General features: G+C 45.6%; 1 protein-coding gene and 1 long non-coding RNA gene across 2 annotated transcripts; both read right to left on the bottom strand.

Annotated features, from left to right (window-relative positions):
- Positions 1 to 2,368: 2,368 nt before the first annotated feature.
- LOC125088697 (uncharacterized) lies at positions 2,369 to 14,958 on the bottom strand. The gene is made up of 3 exons (XR_007123757.1): positions 14,830 to 14,958; positions 7,140 to 7,292; positions 2,369 to 3,039 (listed from the first exon to the last, which is right to left on the bottom strand). It is a non-coding gene; the product is annotated as an uncharacterized LOC125088697 (long non-coding RNA).
- Positions 9,954 to 11,353, bottom strand: LOC125088696 (hsc70-interacting protein-like). The gene has a single exon (XM_047709999.1). The coding sequence runs from the start codon at positions 11,349 to 11,351 to the stop codon at positions 10,242 to 10,244; it is 1,110 nt and encodes a 369-aa protein (XP_047565955.1). The 5' UTR covers positions 11,352 to 11,353; the 3' UTR covers positions 9,954 to 10,241.
- Positions 14,959 to 15,800: the final 842 nt, after the last annotated feature.

The following is a 15,800-nucleotide window of genomic DNA, read 5'->3' as shown; positions in this document are numbered from 1 at the left end:
ACTTTAGAGCCCTTGATTCCTAATGACTATTATTCTCTTTTTGCTGGTGAGAAAATGGAGTCTGAAGGCATTGAATGACATAGCCACGATGACACAGCTAAAAAGTAGCCATACCCAGACTTGAATCAGATCTTTCTGATGCTTTCTTGCCCTTTCTCATTCTACACACAGGCAACAGAAAAGTCAAGTATGATGTAACTTAACCTCCAGAGCCCTGTGTGTTTCATAATACACCCTAGTTATCCAGTTCCAAACATTTTCAGATTTGTGTGAACAGCTTAGGTTCCATTTTCAGATGCTTTCCATGGGGGAGGGATGGGAGGGTAATGAGGAAACCCCAGATGCACGGTGTCTTGTTTCATAACAAGCACACTAGTAACACTGCCTCTTCAGACTATAACTATCCGCGTGCACCGTCTCTTGGGAAGAAGCTGGGAAACCTGTGACTCACACAATCTTCGAGGTACAGCACAAAGATCCATGAGACCTGGGAACCACAGTCTCAGTACCAGAGACTTGAAAAATTATAATCACTGTACACAGAATCATAGTCCCTTAAAAATAAAAACGTTCTAAGACGAACCTTCAGTAATTTCTCTTGGGGCGCCTGGGTGGCTCAGTGGGTTAAGCCTCTGCCTTCGGCTCAGCTCATGATCTCAGGGTCCTGGGATGGAGTCCCACATTGGGCTCTCTGCTCAGTGGGGAGCCTGCTTCCCGCTCTCTCTCTGCCTTCCTCTCTGCCTACTTGTGATTTCTGTCAAATAAATAAAATCTTAAAAAAAAATTTCTCTTAACTAATGTGATCGGAGATTCTAAGATGGGAAACAAATACATTCACACACCCCCTTTATTCAATTTGTTATTCCAGATACCTGCCTATTATTAACTAGAAATTTGGTAGCCCTATCTTGGGAACCCTTAATATCCTCCAAGACAGGCATCCAAACATTTCGGATTATGAATTTAGTCTAAAAAACAACCCTCATTCTCATCCTCTGCTAATGGATTGGTTCAACCGCTCAGCGTGACTTAACAATATCAGCTAAAATTATAAATATGCATTATCTGACTCAGCAATTCCTTATCTAATAGTTTATCCTACAGGTTTACCCAAATGTGTGCAAAATGACCTATGGGCAGGTTTATGTGTTGCCGCTTTGGGTCACAGTGAAAGACTGGAAATAACTGTGGTCCGATGACCGACCACACAAACTATGGAGCAACCATGCAATGGAGAGCTGTGTTGGGACCCCAGCAGAAAAGGTGAGTCACACACAAATGGGATCATTTCGAGTTTAATGAAAGGACTATTTCCAAAACTGAGGGAGAGCCAGCCCAGCGTGGTAGAATACCTGTAAACTAGCTACAGCGGGGCTGACCTTCATCCTTGCAGGTACAAAGGGAGGGGGCGGTTGCTGGAGCCCGACAAGACTTGTAGGAACAAAGAGGGCCAATAGAGGGGCGCCTGGGTGGCTCAGTGGGTTAAAGCCTCTGCCTTCAGCTCAGGTCATGATCTCAAGATCCTGGAATCGAGTTCCGAGTTGGGCTCTCTGCTCAGCCGGGATCCTGCTTCCCCCCTCCCTCTGTCTGCCTCTCTGCCTACTTGTGATCTCTGTCTGTCAAATAAATAAATAAAATCTTAAAAAAAAAAAAGAGGGCTAACAGGAGGCATGGCCAAAGCGAGTTACATGACCAAGCGTGCCAGTGGGGACAGGAATGTATAATCTCCTAAGGAAAGAACCAGTGGGAGGGAAGAAGTCATTTCAAAAATAGAGCAATCCACCATAAAGTAAGCCTCAGACTTCCAGTAGCTCTCCTCCCATCACCGGGATAATGCCTCTCAGACAGTAAAGTCAGAGAGAGGCAGGGTACCTGGGTGATGAGTTCAAGCCCCATACTGGGCTCCCTGCTGGGTGTCTATCAAGTTACCTAAAGGTAACTTGATAGATAGACAGATGGACAGGGAGACCAAGGAGTGCAAAGAGATTAAGAAAACCAGAGTCCTTCGAGACATCATATAAAGCCTGAATCCAGCCTATCTGCCTCTTCTTGGTTTGCCCCATAGCTCCCCAAAATAGATGCCCATTTTTGTTTAAACTAGTTTGAGTTAGATTTCTGCCACTTGTAACAGAAGCCTGAATCCCGGATCTTTGGGGGGAAAGATTTTGTCAAGCTGCTATATGCTTCCAGTAGTCTTGAGTGCCGACTCAACCCCCCCTTGAAAATCTCAGTTGATGAGGGACACCTGGATGTTTCAGTCGGTTAAGTGTTTACCTTCAGCTCAGGTCCTGATCCCAGGGTCCTGGGATCGAGTCCTGCATCTGTCTCCTTGCTCATTGGAGAGTCTGCTTCTCTCTCTGCCTGCTGGCCCCCCGCTGTGCATGTGCTCTCTCTGATAAATAAATAAAATCTTCAAAAAAAAAAAAGAGAGAGAGAAAAATCTCAACTCTTCCAAGGGAATCAGCTGTCTCCACTAAGAGACAGAAGTGAATGGCATCGTATTCTCCTAACATTTTCCATAGTTTGGAGATATACAGAAAGGTTGAAAGAATCATACAGTGAACCACTACCTAGATGCTATGGTCAGCATTACTCCACTTGCTTTATTACTCCACCTATCCGTCTGTACATTCTCTGATCCTTCCTCCGATTCATCTGGCTTTTGATACATTTCAAAATAGGTGGTAGACATCAGCGCACTTCCATTCATGAACTGTCATTTTGCAATTCTTCAAGATGAGACTTCCTTTGACACTTAGAAACAAATTTTAGTACTAGAATAAGCATCTGAGAATCTGACTCCCCAAATCTTAGCATCAGGGACATCCAAAATTCTAGATTCCAAGATTCTTCTTCATTCATCTTTACAGAGGACAACTATAGCTTCTCCTTGGTAGCAAGTCTCTTCTAAGAAAACGAGGTTTCTTTCCAACAGTCATCAGAAATCCTTCCTACTTACCGCTTGTGAGGAAGGGGATGCTTGGAACCAGCTTGGTTTGCTAATGCAGAGCTCTTGCAGAAGGGTTTGAGGCTGGCTGACTGCCACACATAAGGAGAGACAACAGAGAAGAAGGAATGAAGTTTAATCCCCCAAATCCCAAAGCTAACAGAGAACATGGTGTGACTACAAATAGTACCAGAGCAATGACCTCCATCCACCAACTTTCCAGACCTTCCTTGTCTGAACCCAGCCCATCCCTCCTGCACACTTTGGAAGGGCCACTCCCCACATAGCAGCTAAACCCAGCTTAGCTCTCCACTGAAATCCCAGGCATCTCTGGGGTTTAGGGGAGGGAAGAGTCAGGGAAGGCAGAAGTTGTAGGGATCTTTCCCAGGCTTTGCCATAAGTTCCTGTGTAATCTTGGTATGATGATGGCCATCGTTCCCTCCTTTGAAAGTCTTCCATAAAACCCAAAGTGTAACCAGATGGCCAAGAACTTGGAAACTGTCAATGGCTCCAGTAATCCTTAAGCATGTGCTCAATGTTCCCTACATGTCAAGCACTGTTCTAACTGCTTTTAAATTTTCAGTTGATCGAATCCTTACAACAACCCCAAGTTAGCTGCTGCTGTTATCTTCATTGTACAGATGAGTAAACAGAGGCACAGAGAAATTAAATAACTCCCCCAAGGCAGCCTGGCTCTAAAGTCCACACTCTCATTCACCACACTGTCCTGGGATAATACTGAGCCAAAGAAATCAGGTATAAGGTACATTCTGCAAGAACCCCTTTATAGAAAGAGTAAAAGTGGTGCCTGGGAGGCTCGGTTGGTTAAGCATCTGACACTTGATTTGTGATCAGGTCGTGATCTCAGGATCCTGAGGTTGAACCCCAGGGCAGGCTCCATGCTCAGCAGGGAATAAACTTGAGAGTATCTCTCTCCCTCTGCCCCTCCCCCTGCTTACATTCTAAATAAATAAATAAATAAATAAATAAATAAATAAAATCTTTAAAATAAATAAAAGCTAGTATCTTTTAAAAAAATAAAAAAATAAGGGGCGCCTGGGTGGCTCAGTGGGTTAAAGCTTCTGCCTTCGGCTCAGGTCATGATCTCAGGATCTTGGGATCGAGTCCCACCTAGGGCTCCCTGCTCAGCGGGGAGCCTGCTTCCCCCTCTCGCTCTGCCTGTCTCTCTGCCTACTTGTGATCTCTGTCAAATTAAAAAATAAAATCTTTTTTTAAAAAGTTTAAAAAAGTAAATAAAAATAAAAAAATAAGTCTCACAGGGCACAGAAGGGATAAATATCAAAGAATGGGAAAAAACATACCAGCCTAACATGCTCTGAAAGAAGTGTGGCTATGCTTCTACAGTCTAAAGTTGACATTATGGCAAAAGGAAATGTCAAAAGTGCAGAGATAAAAGAAATAAAACCAATGAATTGCTTAAGTAGCAGTTAGTAGAAATTTATTGTGCACACACCAGAAAGAGTTTGCAGACCAAGAGCAACCAAACTAAAACATAGAATGAGGCTCGGGGGTGTTATTGTTTCTATAAACCAGCTTATATAGTGAGAAAGCAGTGACTGTTTATTCTTCATGGTGATTGGTTATAATATTGGAGATTTCTTAGACGACTGAAAATTTTCTCTTTTTTTAAGATTTTACTCATTTAGGGGCGCCTGGGTGGCTCAGTGTGTTAAGCCTCTGCCTTCGGCTCAGCTCATGATCTCAGGGCCCTGGAATCGAGCCCCAAGTCGGGCTCTCTGCTCAGCAGGGAGCCTGCTTCCCTTCCTCTATCTCTGCCTGCCTCTGTGCCTACTTGTGATCTCTGTCTGTCAAATAAATAAATAAAATCTTTTTTAAAAAATATTTTATTTATTTATTTGAGAGGGAATGAGCACAAGTGGGGGGAGGGACAGAGGGAGAGAGAAAAGCAGAAACCGCACCCCCTACCCTGACTCCCCGAGCAGGGGGCCGGATGTGGGGCTTGATCCCAGAACACTGAGCCGAAGTCAGATGCTCAACTGACTGAACCACCCAGATGCCCATAAAGATTTTCTTACCTTATATCAACCTCAGGAAACAGGTCAAGTTTTGCACATCATTTCCAGAAGCGTAAGCAAGAAATGACCCAGGTCAAGTTAATCTTCCAAAATAAGCTACATGATACTTAGTTTTTAATAACTGCATTGGTTTTGTCTGGTTAGGGTGTTTTCAAGGCTGGTCTTCGTTTGTTTTTATTTTAACAAAATTATTAGGAACAACAGGAACATTGTGATAAAGGGAACAAGTGACCAAGAAAATACACAAATCCTGACACGTGACAATATAGCTCTAAATTACAAGATTTTAACTTACCCCAGCAGTAAGTTTGATAAGTCAAACAGATAAAAAATTAATAAAGATATAGAATATTTGAAAAAGATGATAGGTTGATCGAATTAACAACTGAGGATCCCTAAACTCTTCATTTGTGACTCCTCATTCCTTTCAATCCCACGTGAGGTTTTATAAATATTAGCCACAAACCAGGCCAAGACATAAATGTTGAGGAAATAATATCAAAGACAATACAGCCATTCGCAATGCAGAAAGAAAGAGAATGAGAGAGAGAGAGAAATCATCAACAATAAAGAGAAGATCAGGGGTGCCTGGGTGGCTCAGTGGGTTAAAGCCTCTGCCTTTAGGTCAGGTCATGATCCCAGGGTCCTGGGATCGAGCCCTGAATCGGGCTCTCTGCTCAGAAGGGAGCTTGCTTCCCCTACCCTTCTCTCTCTGCCTTCTCTGTCAAATAAATAAATAAAATATATTTTTTAAAAAATCAGCAGCTCTAATACTGACAATCACCCACTAGGTTCTGGCACAGTTGTACCTACTATCAAAGGCTGCTGATCAGTGACCATGCCAAGCAGTTGCAAAAACTTTTCCTACTGAAACTTTTAGTCTTGTTTTTTACCCCTCCTCTGTCTGCCCTTCAGTCTCCTTTCTCTCCAGTTCATGACTTTGCAGAGTTCACAAGTAGGCAGAAAGGCAGGCAGAGAGAGAGGAGGAAGCAGGCTCCCCGCTGAGCAGAGAGCCCGATGTGGGGCTCAATCCCAGGACCCTGAGATCATGACCTGAGCCGAAGGCAGAGGCTAAACCCACTGAGCCACCCAGACGCCCCCAGAGCAATGTGTTCTAAAAGGGAAAGGGAAGGAAATAAGAAACATAATAACAGCAATGAATGAAGCATTAAAACAATAAGAACTGTAGAGAGAATCTGTGAAATCAAACGCTACTCCTTTAAGAAGAAAAAAATGGTTTAACTTCTTGGAATAAGTGTGGTAAGCAGAATTCTAAAAATGATCCCGCAAGGACCAACACCTTCATATAATCTTCCCTTGAGTGTGGATGGGACGTGTGAATAGGATAGAATGTCAATCCCATGACTATGTTACATTATATGACAAAAGGGATTTTCCGGATGTAATTAGAGTACCAAATCCATTGATCTTGAGGTTAATCATAAAGTAAGATCATCCCAGGAGGGCCTGACCCAGCCAGGGGCTGAGACCTCCAAAGGGGCTGGGACCTTCCAACCAAGAATTAACAAACTCTTATAAACCAATTAAAAAAAAAAAAAGATTCAGAGACCGTCCTCAGTGCAGGAAACTGGGCCAACACACATGCTCAACTCAGCATCCAGCCAATTAGAGAAAAGTAAATGAAAGCAAGATAGAATTTACACTCATTGGATTAGCAAGATGTTATAACTCACGGGATCGGGGATTGAATGACAACACAGGGATCTTTCTTTACATACTGTCATGAGAGTATAAGCTAATTCAATTTCGCAGTGCCAAGTCCAAGCCAACAACCCCAGCTCTAGCCATCGACCCTAGAGAAATACAGCGGTGCGTGGGAGGTAACCCAGCCAAAATGCTAACTCCATGAGAGTAGGGTATGTTCGTCTGTTTTATTCTTTGCTCTATCTCCAGTGCCTAAGCTTAGTTGGTATTCAATTAATATTTGTTGATTCAGTTAATGAATGAACTAAAGACCTGGTGATACTGAGAAAGCTCGCTCTGGCTCCATAGAGAAGGCGAGGACAGATTAGAGGCAGGATGTACAGTAATACAGGTGGAAAGTGACACTGTAATCTATCATGGAGACCAGTTCAAGAGGAGTGACTGTCCCAGTGGTACCACTCAGTTCTTACCTGGTAAGCTCATCTCCTTCCTCCTCTGATCACGGATGGTCTGAGGGTCTCTGCCTCAGCACTCACCCAGGTGGTCCTTAAGCTCCTCTTTAGTAAACCGAGTGAAGCACTGTGTGCAGTGGGACTCATCACTCAGCAACCGTGTTCCAGGACCTAGGAAAAAAAGTCCAAGCTCCTCAGCCTGGCATTCAATGCCCTTTAATACGTACCATCCCCTACACTCAAATACTGACCACCCCCAGGCCACCAGCAAGAGATTTGGCCTCGGAGGGGACTGGGGGCTGAGAGCGGGTGCCCCCTCTCAGCTGGTTGACAGCCACCAACGGCCCAGCAGACAATAAGACATCCTCCCGACCTGCTCTGACTCTCTGTGACTCTCTCTTCTGAGATCTCCCGCCCCTGGGAGTATGTCTTCACCTGCCCCCCCCCGCACCCCATGCCATGTGAGAACCCCCCTCCCGGTGCCTTCCAGCTGTGCCTCTCTGACTCTTGCCCCTTGTTCCCAGCCAGCTCGCCTCCGGAATTCTGGGGCTTGCAGCTTCTCAGTGTTTTCCCCTCCTCGAAGTCCTTCAAGTGTTTTCCCCCGTGTTAGCTATCCCCTGCAATATCTGTGGTTGTTTGATTCTGCCTGTAACCTTCTTCCACATGCTTCTCCTTGGCTTTTTCCTCCCCTAATTGCTCTTTCTAGGGGAACTGGTTAGTGCTGTGTTCTCGTCTGCATTGATGTGCTTTCGGGAGGACAGAGGGTTCACCCCCTTCTGCTCCACTCAAATCTGCAGTTCCTTAAGTCTGTCTTTACTTCCTCAGCTCCCCCATCTCTGCTTCGAACCCCATGTCAACCCCATGTCAACCCCAGGTCAACTCTCCAGGTGTAGGACTGAATAAGGAAGCCACGTTCCCACTGCCTTTTATTTACCCTTTGCTTGCCAGAGGGAGGCTGAAGGGATAATGAAGGGCAGTGTCTGTGAGTCCCCAAGGTTGGAATGCAGAAGGCTCTGGATGGATGTGACTGTTCTTTTCTGCAGGGAGCTCCTGGTGCCCAGGAACAGAGGAGGGGGAGAGCAATTTCCTCTTTTTCTGCAGGAATCCAGATACTCATGTTAATAGAGAGGGCTTGGGATTTTCAGGTTCTAGAATGCAAAGATGCAAACACCTTCTTAACCTTTCCTGGGATGGCAGTGGGCTCTCAGAGCTGGATTGACCCTTGGTAGAACAGGAGGTTTCATTTTGCTCTGTTGCTGCCCCTGCCCTCCCCTGCCCCTGCCCTCAGGGAAGGGTCAGGACCGGGGCACAACCCAGCTGTAAGCTGACACTGCCGAAAACCACCCCAACCTCTTGTTTGGGATTCTCCCCCCACTTCCTTTCATCAGTGCCCCACCTGGGAAGAAGATATCTGTGCACCTTTACCTGGGCTTTGGGAGGTCCAGGAAGGACATTAAGAACAGTTCTCAGACACCAGGTTTTTATACCGTCAGGGGCTCTGCCAAGTATGTGACAAGCTTGAGTTCACAGAGCTCTCTCAACACCCCGATGGTGCAAAGAGACTCATACCCTCACTTGTTAGAGGAGGTCACTGGGGCTCACGGATCCAGGACCCATGGAAGGGACAAGGCAGAGCCGGGATTTATGCCCAGGTCTATCTGATTCCAGAGTCCATGCCTCTATAACGTCTGTTGGTTCACTAAACATTCCTTGAGCACCTACTATGAGCCAAGCCCCATGGACACAGCAGCAAGCTGACAGCTCAGGTCCTGCCCTCTTGTTACTTTCCAAGAGGGCAGAGGCTGTATACAGGTAAACACACATATATCCTGACATCAGGGAGCTGTGGGCACCTCAAGAAGATATAGCAATTCATGGCCGCAGAGGGATGGAGGTGCCTGTTTCCCATAAGGTGATCAGAAAGGCTTCTGTGAGGAGGAGAATTTGATGAGCTATCTGAATGAAGGAGTGAGCCATGCAGATGAGTTTGGAGAAGGGAGATGGCAGTCTGTGGAGCTAAACCCAGCATGCAGATTATTGTTTTTAATGGAAATATAGTTGGCACACAATGTGACATTAGTTCAGGGGTACCACAGAGTGGTGAACACAGCATGTTTTTATGCTATCGTGACTCCACTGCCCCTGCTGTACCTTTCATCCCCATGACTTATACCTGGAAGGCTGTACCTCCAACTCCCCTTAACCCATTAACCCTTCCCCCTCCCTTCTCTGGGAACAATCCCTTCCCTGTGTTTATGGGTCTGTTTTTGCTTTTGTTTTATTTTGTGTTTTATTTATTTAAGTAATCTCTACACCCAACATGGGGCTCGAACTCATGACCTTGAGAGGAAGAGTCACATGTTCTTCCAACCGAGCCAGTTGGGCCCCCCGCCGCCGTTGTGGTTTTCATTTGCATTTCCCTGATGATGAGTGACGTTGAGCATCTTTTCATGGGTCTATTGGCCACCTGGATGTCTTCCTTGGAGATATGTCTGTTTTGGTCCTCTGTCCATTTTTATCAGATTGTTGGCTTTTTTGATGTTCAGTTGTATAAGTACTTTATATGCTTTGGATATTAACCCCTTATCAGATATATAATTTGCAAATATCTTTTCCTATTACAGTAGGTTGCCTTTTTGCTTTGTTGATTTTCTTTGTTGTTTTGTTGGTTTTCTTCACTGTGCAAAAGCTTTTTATTTTGGTATAATCTCAATAGTTTATTTTGGTTTTTGTTGCCTTTGTCTTAGGAGATATACCTCGAAAAATATTGCTAAAGCAGATATCAAAGAGATTACTGCCTATGTTTCCTTCTAGGAGTTTTTTTTTTTTTTTTAGGGACTAACATACCCTTTTAATATGTTTTTAAATATTTTTAAGGTTTAAAAAGTGTTTAAAGTTTGTAGTTCCTAGTAGGAAAACATTATCTGAATGAATACCCTAATGGCAACAATTGTAGAATGTTTCAGTTGCATGGGGAGCAGAGGGGTAGGGATTCTCTTCACAGCACCCCAGCTTTCTTCATGAGAAGGTCGGAGGTACACTGATTTGTATTATTGCGACATCCATTAGGTGATCGAAGTTGCTTTTCCTTCAGCAAGGGCTTTATTTGTCATAAGGGCATTATGCTTGACCTCCAAATTTGGCTGACAATTTACTGATGAGATTCATAACCTTTGGGTTGCTCTGATATTTTGACATACTCGCTGGGTTCTGGGCCACATCCTGGAAGGCCACCATAACTTCTGGATCCTGCATGGCGGCAAGAACTTCCGGATCACTAAGAGTTTCATTGAGCCCAGGCATTCCCGCCATTCCAGGCATCCCCCCTGCCATTCCAGGCATTCCTCCAGGAAAAGTACCAGGCATTCCCCCAGGAAAGCCACCTGGGAAAGAGCCATACTGAGCTCCTGATTGTCGTCTGGCGTCTTCCTCCCTCTGGGCTCTCTCATGTTCTTCCCGAGCCTTCTTAACCCTTTCTATTCTTTCTTTGATCTCTCGCTCTTCACGTTTTCGCTCATATTTTCTCTGATGTTCAGCAATTTTCTGGGCCCTCGGTTGAACTTCTTTCAGCATTGCACTAGCATCTTCATCATAATCCAGTTTACAAGCAAGGGCAAGATCATGTGCTGCTTCTTCCCAATGGCCCAGAAGTCTATGTGCTTTCCCACGCCACTTATAAGGCTGAGCTGAATCAGGATTTATTTCAATAGCTCTGTCACAGTCTCGAATGGCAGCATTTGGCTTCTGTAATTTGATGAAGACACTGGCTCTCTTGGCATACAGAATGGCCAAGCGAGGATTTAGTTTGATGGCATCTGTGAACAAGTCAATGGTTTTCTGTAGTTCACCATCATTTAGGGCATCAATGGCAGCCACTTTTTTATCATTTGCCTGATCCATCATTTCCTCGGTTATCTCTACATTTTCATCTCCCATTTCTTGAGGGGCATCGGTATCTGGTTCAATCACACCTTCATTGTCAATTTCTAGATCACTCTCCTCACTTGATGGTTCATCTGTCTTTATGTTTTCCTCCGCCTTCTTACTATCTGGTTTTTCTTCCTTGATACTGTCTTCTGATTTAGTTTTATGAGTGGCAGGTGGTATTTTACCCCCCATGCTCTCCACCCACTCCCACAGGAAACGCATTTCCTCGGTGTGCAGAACGCTCGGATCCTGCTTACACATTTTCACGAAAGCCCGAAGCTCGCTCACTTTGCGGGGGTCCATGGTCCGGAGACAGTAGCAGGAGGCAGGCGCGGCTGAGGTTGCGACCGGATTCCAGGCGCGGGTACTAACAGCGTGATCGTGTGGAAGGGGTCCTTCTAGGAGTTTTATGAGGAGTCTTAAGTTGGGGTCCTAATCCATTTTGAGTTTATTTTTGTGTATGGTTTTGGAAAGTGGCCCAGTTTCATTCTTTTGCATGTAGATGTCCAGTATTCCCAAAACCACTTATGGAAGAGACTGTCTTTTCACCATTGTATATTCTTAGAATGTAAGTTTTTAAAAATCTTGTTTCACCTGATATTAGACAAGTCTTATCTCATAACCACATCCTCCCACCTTCTGATTCCTGTGAAAATCCAGAGCTGTGTCCTTTGGTGTCCCCCATCCTCACTCCCCCAAAAATGGCATCCAGTATGGCTTCTGTGCAGAGCAGCCCACTGGGTTTCCAACACTGAATGGTGCTGTCCAGGTGAGAGGTTCTGAAAAAAAGTCTCATCGACCATCCAGAGGAGCTTGGGGCCTGTAAGGAGTTCCTTTCCACCACAGGATGATGAAGCCTGTGCCAGGACATCTCTCCCCAAACTCTCTCTATTCCTTAACCTCCAAGCTAAAGGTACTTAGAAAGCATGTGACAGGAAACTCATTTCATTCGTTTAATCAATCAGCAGCTCTAAGGATGCCTGGGTGGCTCAGTCTGTTAAGTGTCTGCCTTCAACTCCGGTCATGATCCCAGGATCCTGGGATTGAGCCCCACATAGGGCTCTCTGCTCATCAGGGAGCCTGCTTCCTCCTCTCTCTCTTTCTCTGCCTGCCTGTCTGCCTACTTGTCTGTCAAATAAATAAATAAAATCTTTTTTTAAAAAATGAGCAGCTCTAACACTTGACAATCACCCACTAGGTTCTGGCACAGTCGTACCTACTATCAAAGGCTGCTGATCAGTACCCATGCCAAGCAGTTGCAAAAACTTTTCCTACTGAAACTTTTAGTCCTGTTTTTTACCCTTCCTCTGTCTGCCCTTCAGTCTCCTTTCTCTCCAGTTCATGACTTCGTAGATTTGAGGCTGCCCAAGATTTCCCCCAGCTCTTCCTGAAAGAACGGGTGGCACGTTCAGCAAATTAATTGACTGGCACATTTTTAAAGTTTCAGGGTTCATGAAAAGTTGAGGAATTGACATGAATGCCATTCAATATGTCATCCATACTGAATGCTGTGTGTTACGGAGTGGGGATGGAGGACCCCCAAAGGACACAGCTCTGGATTTTCAAAGGAAGTTGGGAGGATTTAGTTATAAGATAAACACCTGGTTGACTCAAAGCTCTCTTCTAAAACCATGCAAACCAAAAATTTCAACAGGGGCCTGAACCCACAACCTTGGGATCAAGACCTGGGCTGAGATCAAGAGTTGGACGATTAACAGAAGGAGCCACCCAGGCACCCCAGAACAAAAATCTTTTTTTATCTGCATTCTAAAACTTTCCTGTCTGGCTCAGTCAGGGGAGGGGAGTTGTAGCCTGTGACTCTTGATCTCTGGGTCATGAGTACAAGAGCCCACATGGGGTATAGAGATTACTTAAATAAATAGATTTTTTAAAATCCATTCTAGGGGTGCCTGGGTGGCTCAGTGGGTTAAGCCTCTGCCTTTGGCTCAGGTCATGATCTCAGGGTCCTGGGATGGAGCCCCACATTGGGCTTTCTGCTCAGCAGGGAGCCTGCTTCCCCCTCTCTCTCTGCCTGCCTCTTTGCCTACTCGTGATTTCTGCCTGTCAAATAAATAAACAAAATCTTTAAAAAATAAAATAAAATAAAAATAAAAATATCCCTTCTAGGGACGCCTGGGTGGCTCAGTGGGTTAAAGCCTCTGCTTTAGGCTTGGGTCATGATCTCAGGGTCCTGGGATTGAGCCCCATATCGGGCTCTCTGCCTCCCCCCGCCCCTCTCTGCCTGCCTCTCTGCCTACTTGTGATCTCTGTCTGTAAATAAATAAATAAAATCTTTTAAAAAAATATCCATTCTAAGAATACACAGTGGGGGATTTATAGATAATCATAATTTGGAGGAGCCTCAGAAAACACAAGTACTAAACACAAATGAGATTCTAGATGGCATCTTGGAATAGAAAAAGGACATTCATGGAAGAACGGATACACCTAAATGAAGTCTCCAGCCCGTAGTGTTGTACCAATGATGATTTCTTAGTTTGGCTCATCGTCCCATGATTTTGCAAGATGTTCTCATGCGAGAAACCTAGGTGAAGGGTAAGCAACTTCTCTGAACTTCAGAACGTATTTCAAAATCTGTAATTTTTTAAGACTCTTCAGCTAACTTGCCGTTTTTAATTTTTTTTAAGATTTTATTTATTTATTTGACAGAGATTACAAGTAGGCAGAGAGGTAGACAGAGAGAGAGGGAGGAAGCAGGCTCCCTGCTGAGCAGAGAGCCCAATGTGGGGCTCAATCCCAGGATCCCGGGATCATGACTTGAGCCAAAAGCAGAAGCTTAACCCACTGAGCCATCCAGGCGCCCCTAACCTGCCATTTTTTTTTAAAGATTTTATTTATTTGACAGAGAGAGATTACAAGTAGAGAGGCAGGCAGAGAGAGAGGGAGGGAAGCAGGGTCCCTGCTGAGCAGAGAGCCCGATGCGGGACTCGATCCCAGGACCCTGAGATCATGACCTGAGCCGAAGGCAGCGGCTTAACCCACTGAGCCACCCAGGCGCCCTAACCTGCCATTTTTAATCTTCCTTGGTACCTTTCCACCGCAGGAGAGCTTTTAGTCAGATAATAAAAGGGGCTTCTGAAACTCTTTAACATCATTTCCCTCATTAATTACCCTAAACCACAGCTCTTTGGTGTTGTAATTATGGATCACTCCTTTGTAACCTTGCCCTGAGACCCCTTCATAGTAGAATGGCTTATAGGCAAAAAGCAAGGCCACTCCTGGAACCTCTTAGAACCATCTAGCTTGCATCTAGGTCAAACTCTAATTTCAGTTTAGGCATCAGAGAGAGGGGTAGAGACCAGACATATGACTAAACATCCTACCATGTACAGGATAGCCCCCCCCACACACAAAGAATTATCCAGCCCAAACGTCAATAGTACCAAGGTTGAGAAACCCTACAACACAGCCCTCTCTACCCCATATTTTCTCTCTAGCAGGAGAGCTAGTCAGACTACAAGAAAAACTCAAAGCCCCTTAAAACCGTTTCTCATGCAGCGCCTGGGTGGCTCAGGGGGTTAAAGCCTCTGCCTTCGGCTCAGGTCATGATCTCAGGGTCCTGGGATGGAGCCTGCTCCCTGCCCCCACTCTCTCTCTGCCTGCCTCTCTGCCTACTTGTGGTCTCTGTCTGTCAAATAAATAAATAAAATATTTTTTAAAAAATCAAAAAAATAGCTTCTCATGAATGCCAGTTTCCCAGTGAGGCAGTCCCATCAGGACCCTCTCAACCCAGTTCTAGGGTCAGGGAAAAGTAACTTACAGGCTTCAGATGGGTTCAGTCTGCCCCTCCCTCAGAAGTAGGAGTAGATGCCAAGGGAAACTGGAGCTATCTAATCCCATAATCCAGCCTTCACCCCTCTTCCAGGTCCCACCCTAACCAGTCTCTCCGGGACTTAAACAAGAGCTTGGGCCCCACCTCCATCCTACCACGAGCCTGGGACCTGGAGTGTCAAGTTCCCCTGGACCTTCAAGCACTTCCTCCCACACCTCCATGGGAAAGATGGACACGGTGTATACCCACGGACCTCTGGGGGCACCCACGCTTCCACCTAGCCTCCCAGACCCTTGACCTCAGGGGCTCTTTCCCCTACCCTAACTCCTAGGACTGAAGTCCTAGCCTATATCCAGACTTTTACAACCTATCCTTCTGACCTGGCCAGTGTCTGGGGCAGGAACCTGGAGCGGACACAGCTGGTGGGGCTGAGCAGAGCAGGGGGAAGTCTGTGTAGGCAGAAGGCAGCAGGGGAGTCATTCAGATCTGAGGTCCAGGGGTGCTGGCTGGTTTGATCAGGAAAGCATGAGACTCTTGACTTCAGGGTTATGAGTTCGAGTCCCACATTGAGCATAGAGATTACTTAAAAATAAAATCACTTGGGTCATCTGGGTGGCTCAGTCACAAAAGCGTCGGACTCTTGATTTTGGCTCAGATCATGATCTCAGGGTCGTGAGATTGAGCCCCACATCAGGCTCCACAGTGAGTGTGGAGCCTGCTTGGGATTCTTTTTCTCCCTTTCCCTCTGCCCCTCCCTGCCCCACTCACATTCTCTCTGCTCTTTCTCTCTAAAATAAAATAAAATCTTAGAAAAAAAAAAACCCTAATCTGAGGTCCGTTCTCCACTTCCCCCAAATCCTCCCTCAGCCTCAGCCCCCTTCAGTCCTGCCCACTGTAGTGTGACTCATGGAGGCGTGTGACATAGAAAGAGAGTCCCAGAGAGCCAAGAAGAGACGGTG

Source organism: Lutra lutra, chromosome 17 (assembly GCF_902655055.1).
Source record: "Lutra lutra chromosome 17, mLutLut1.2, whole genome shotgun sequence".
NCBI lineage: Eukaryota > Metazoa > Chordata > Mammalia > Carnivora > Mustelidae > Lutra > Lutra lutra.
Note: the sequence above shows the minus strand (reverse complement) of the source record. Positions and strands in the feature narration are given on the sequence as shown.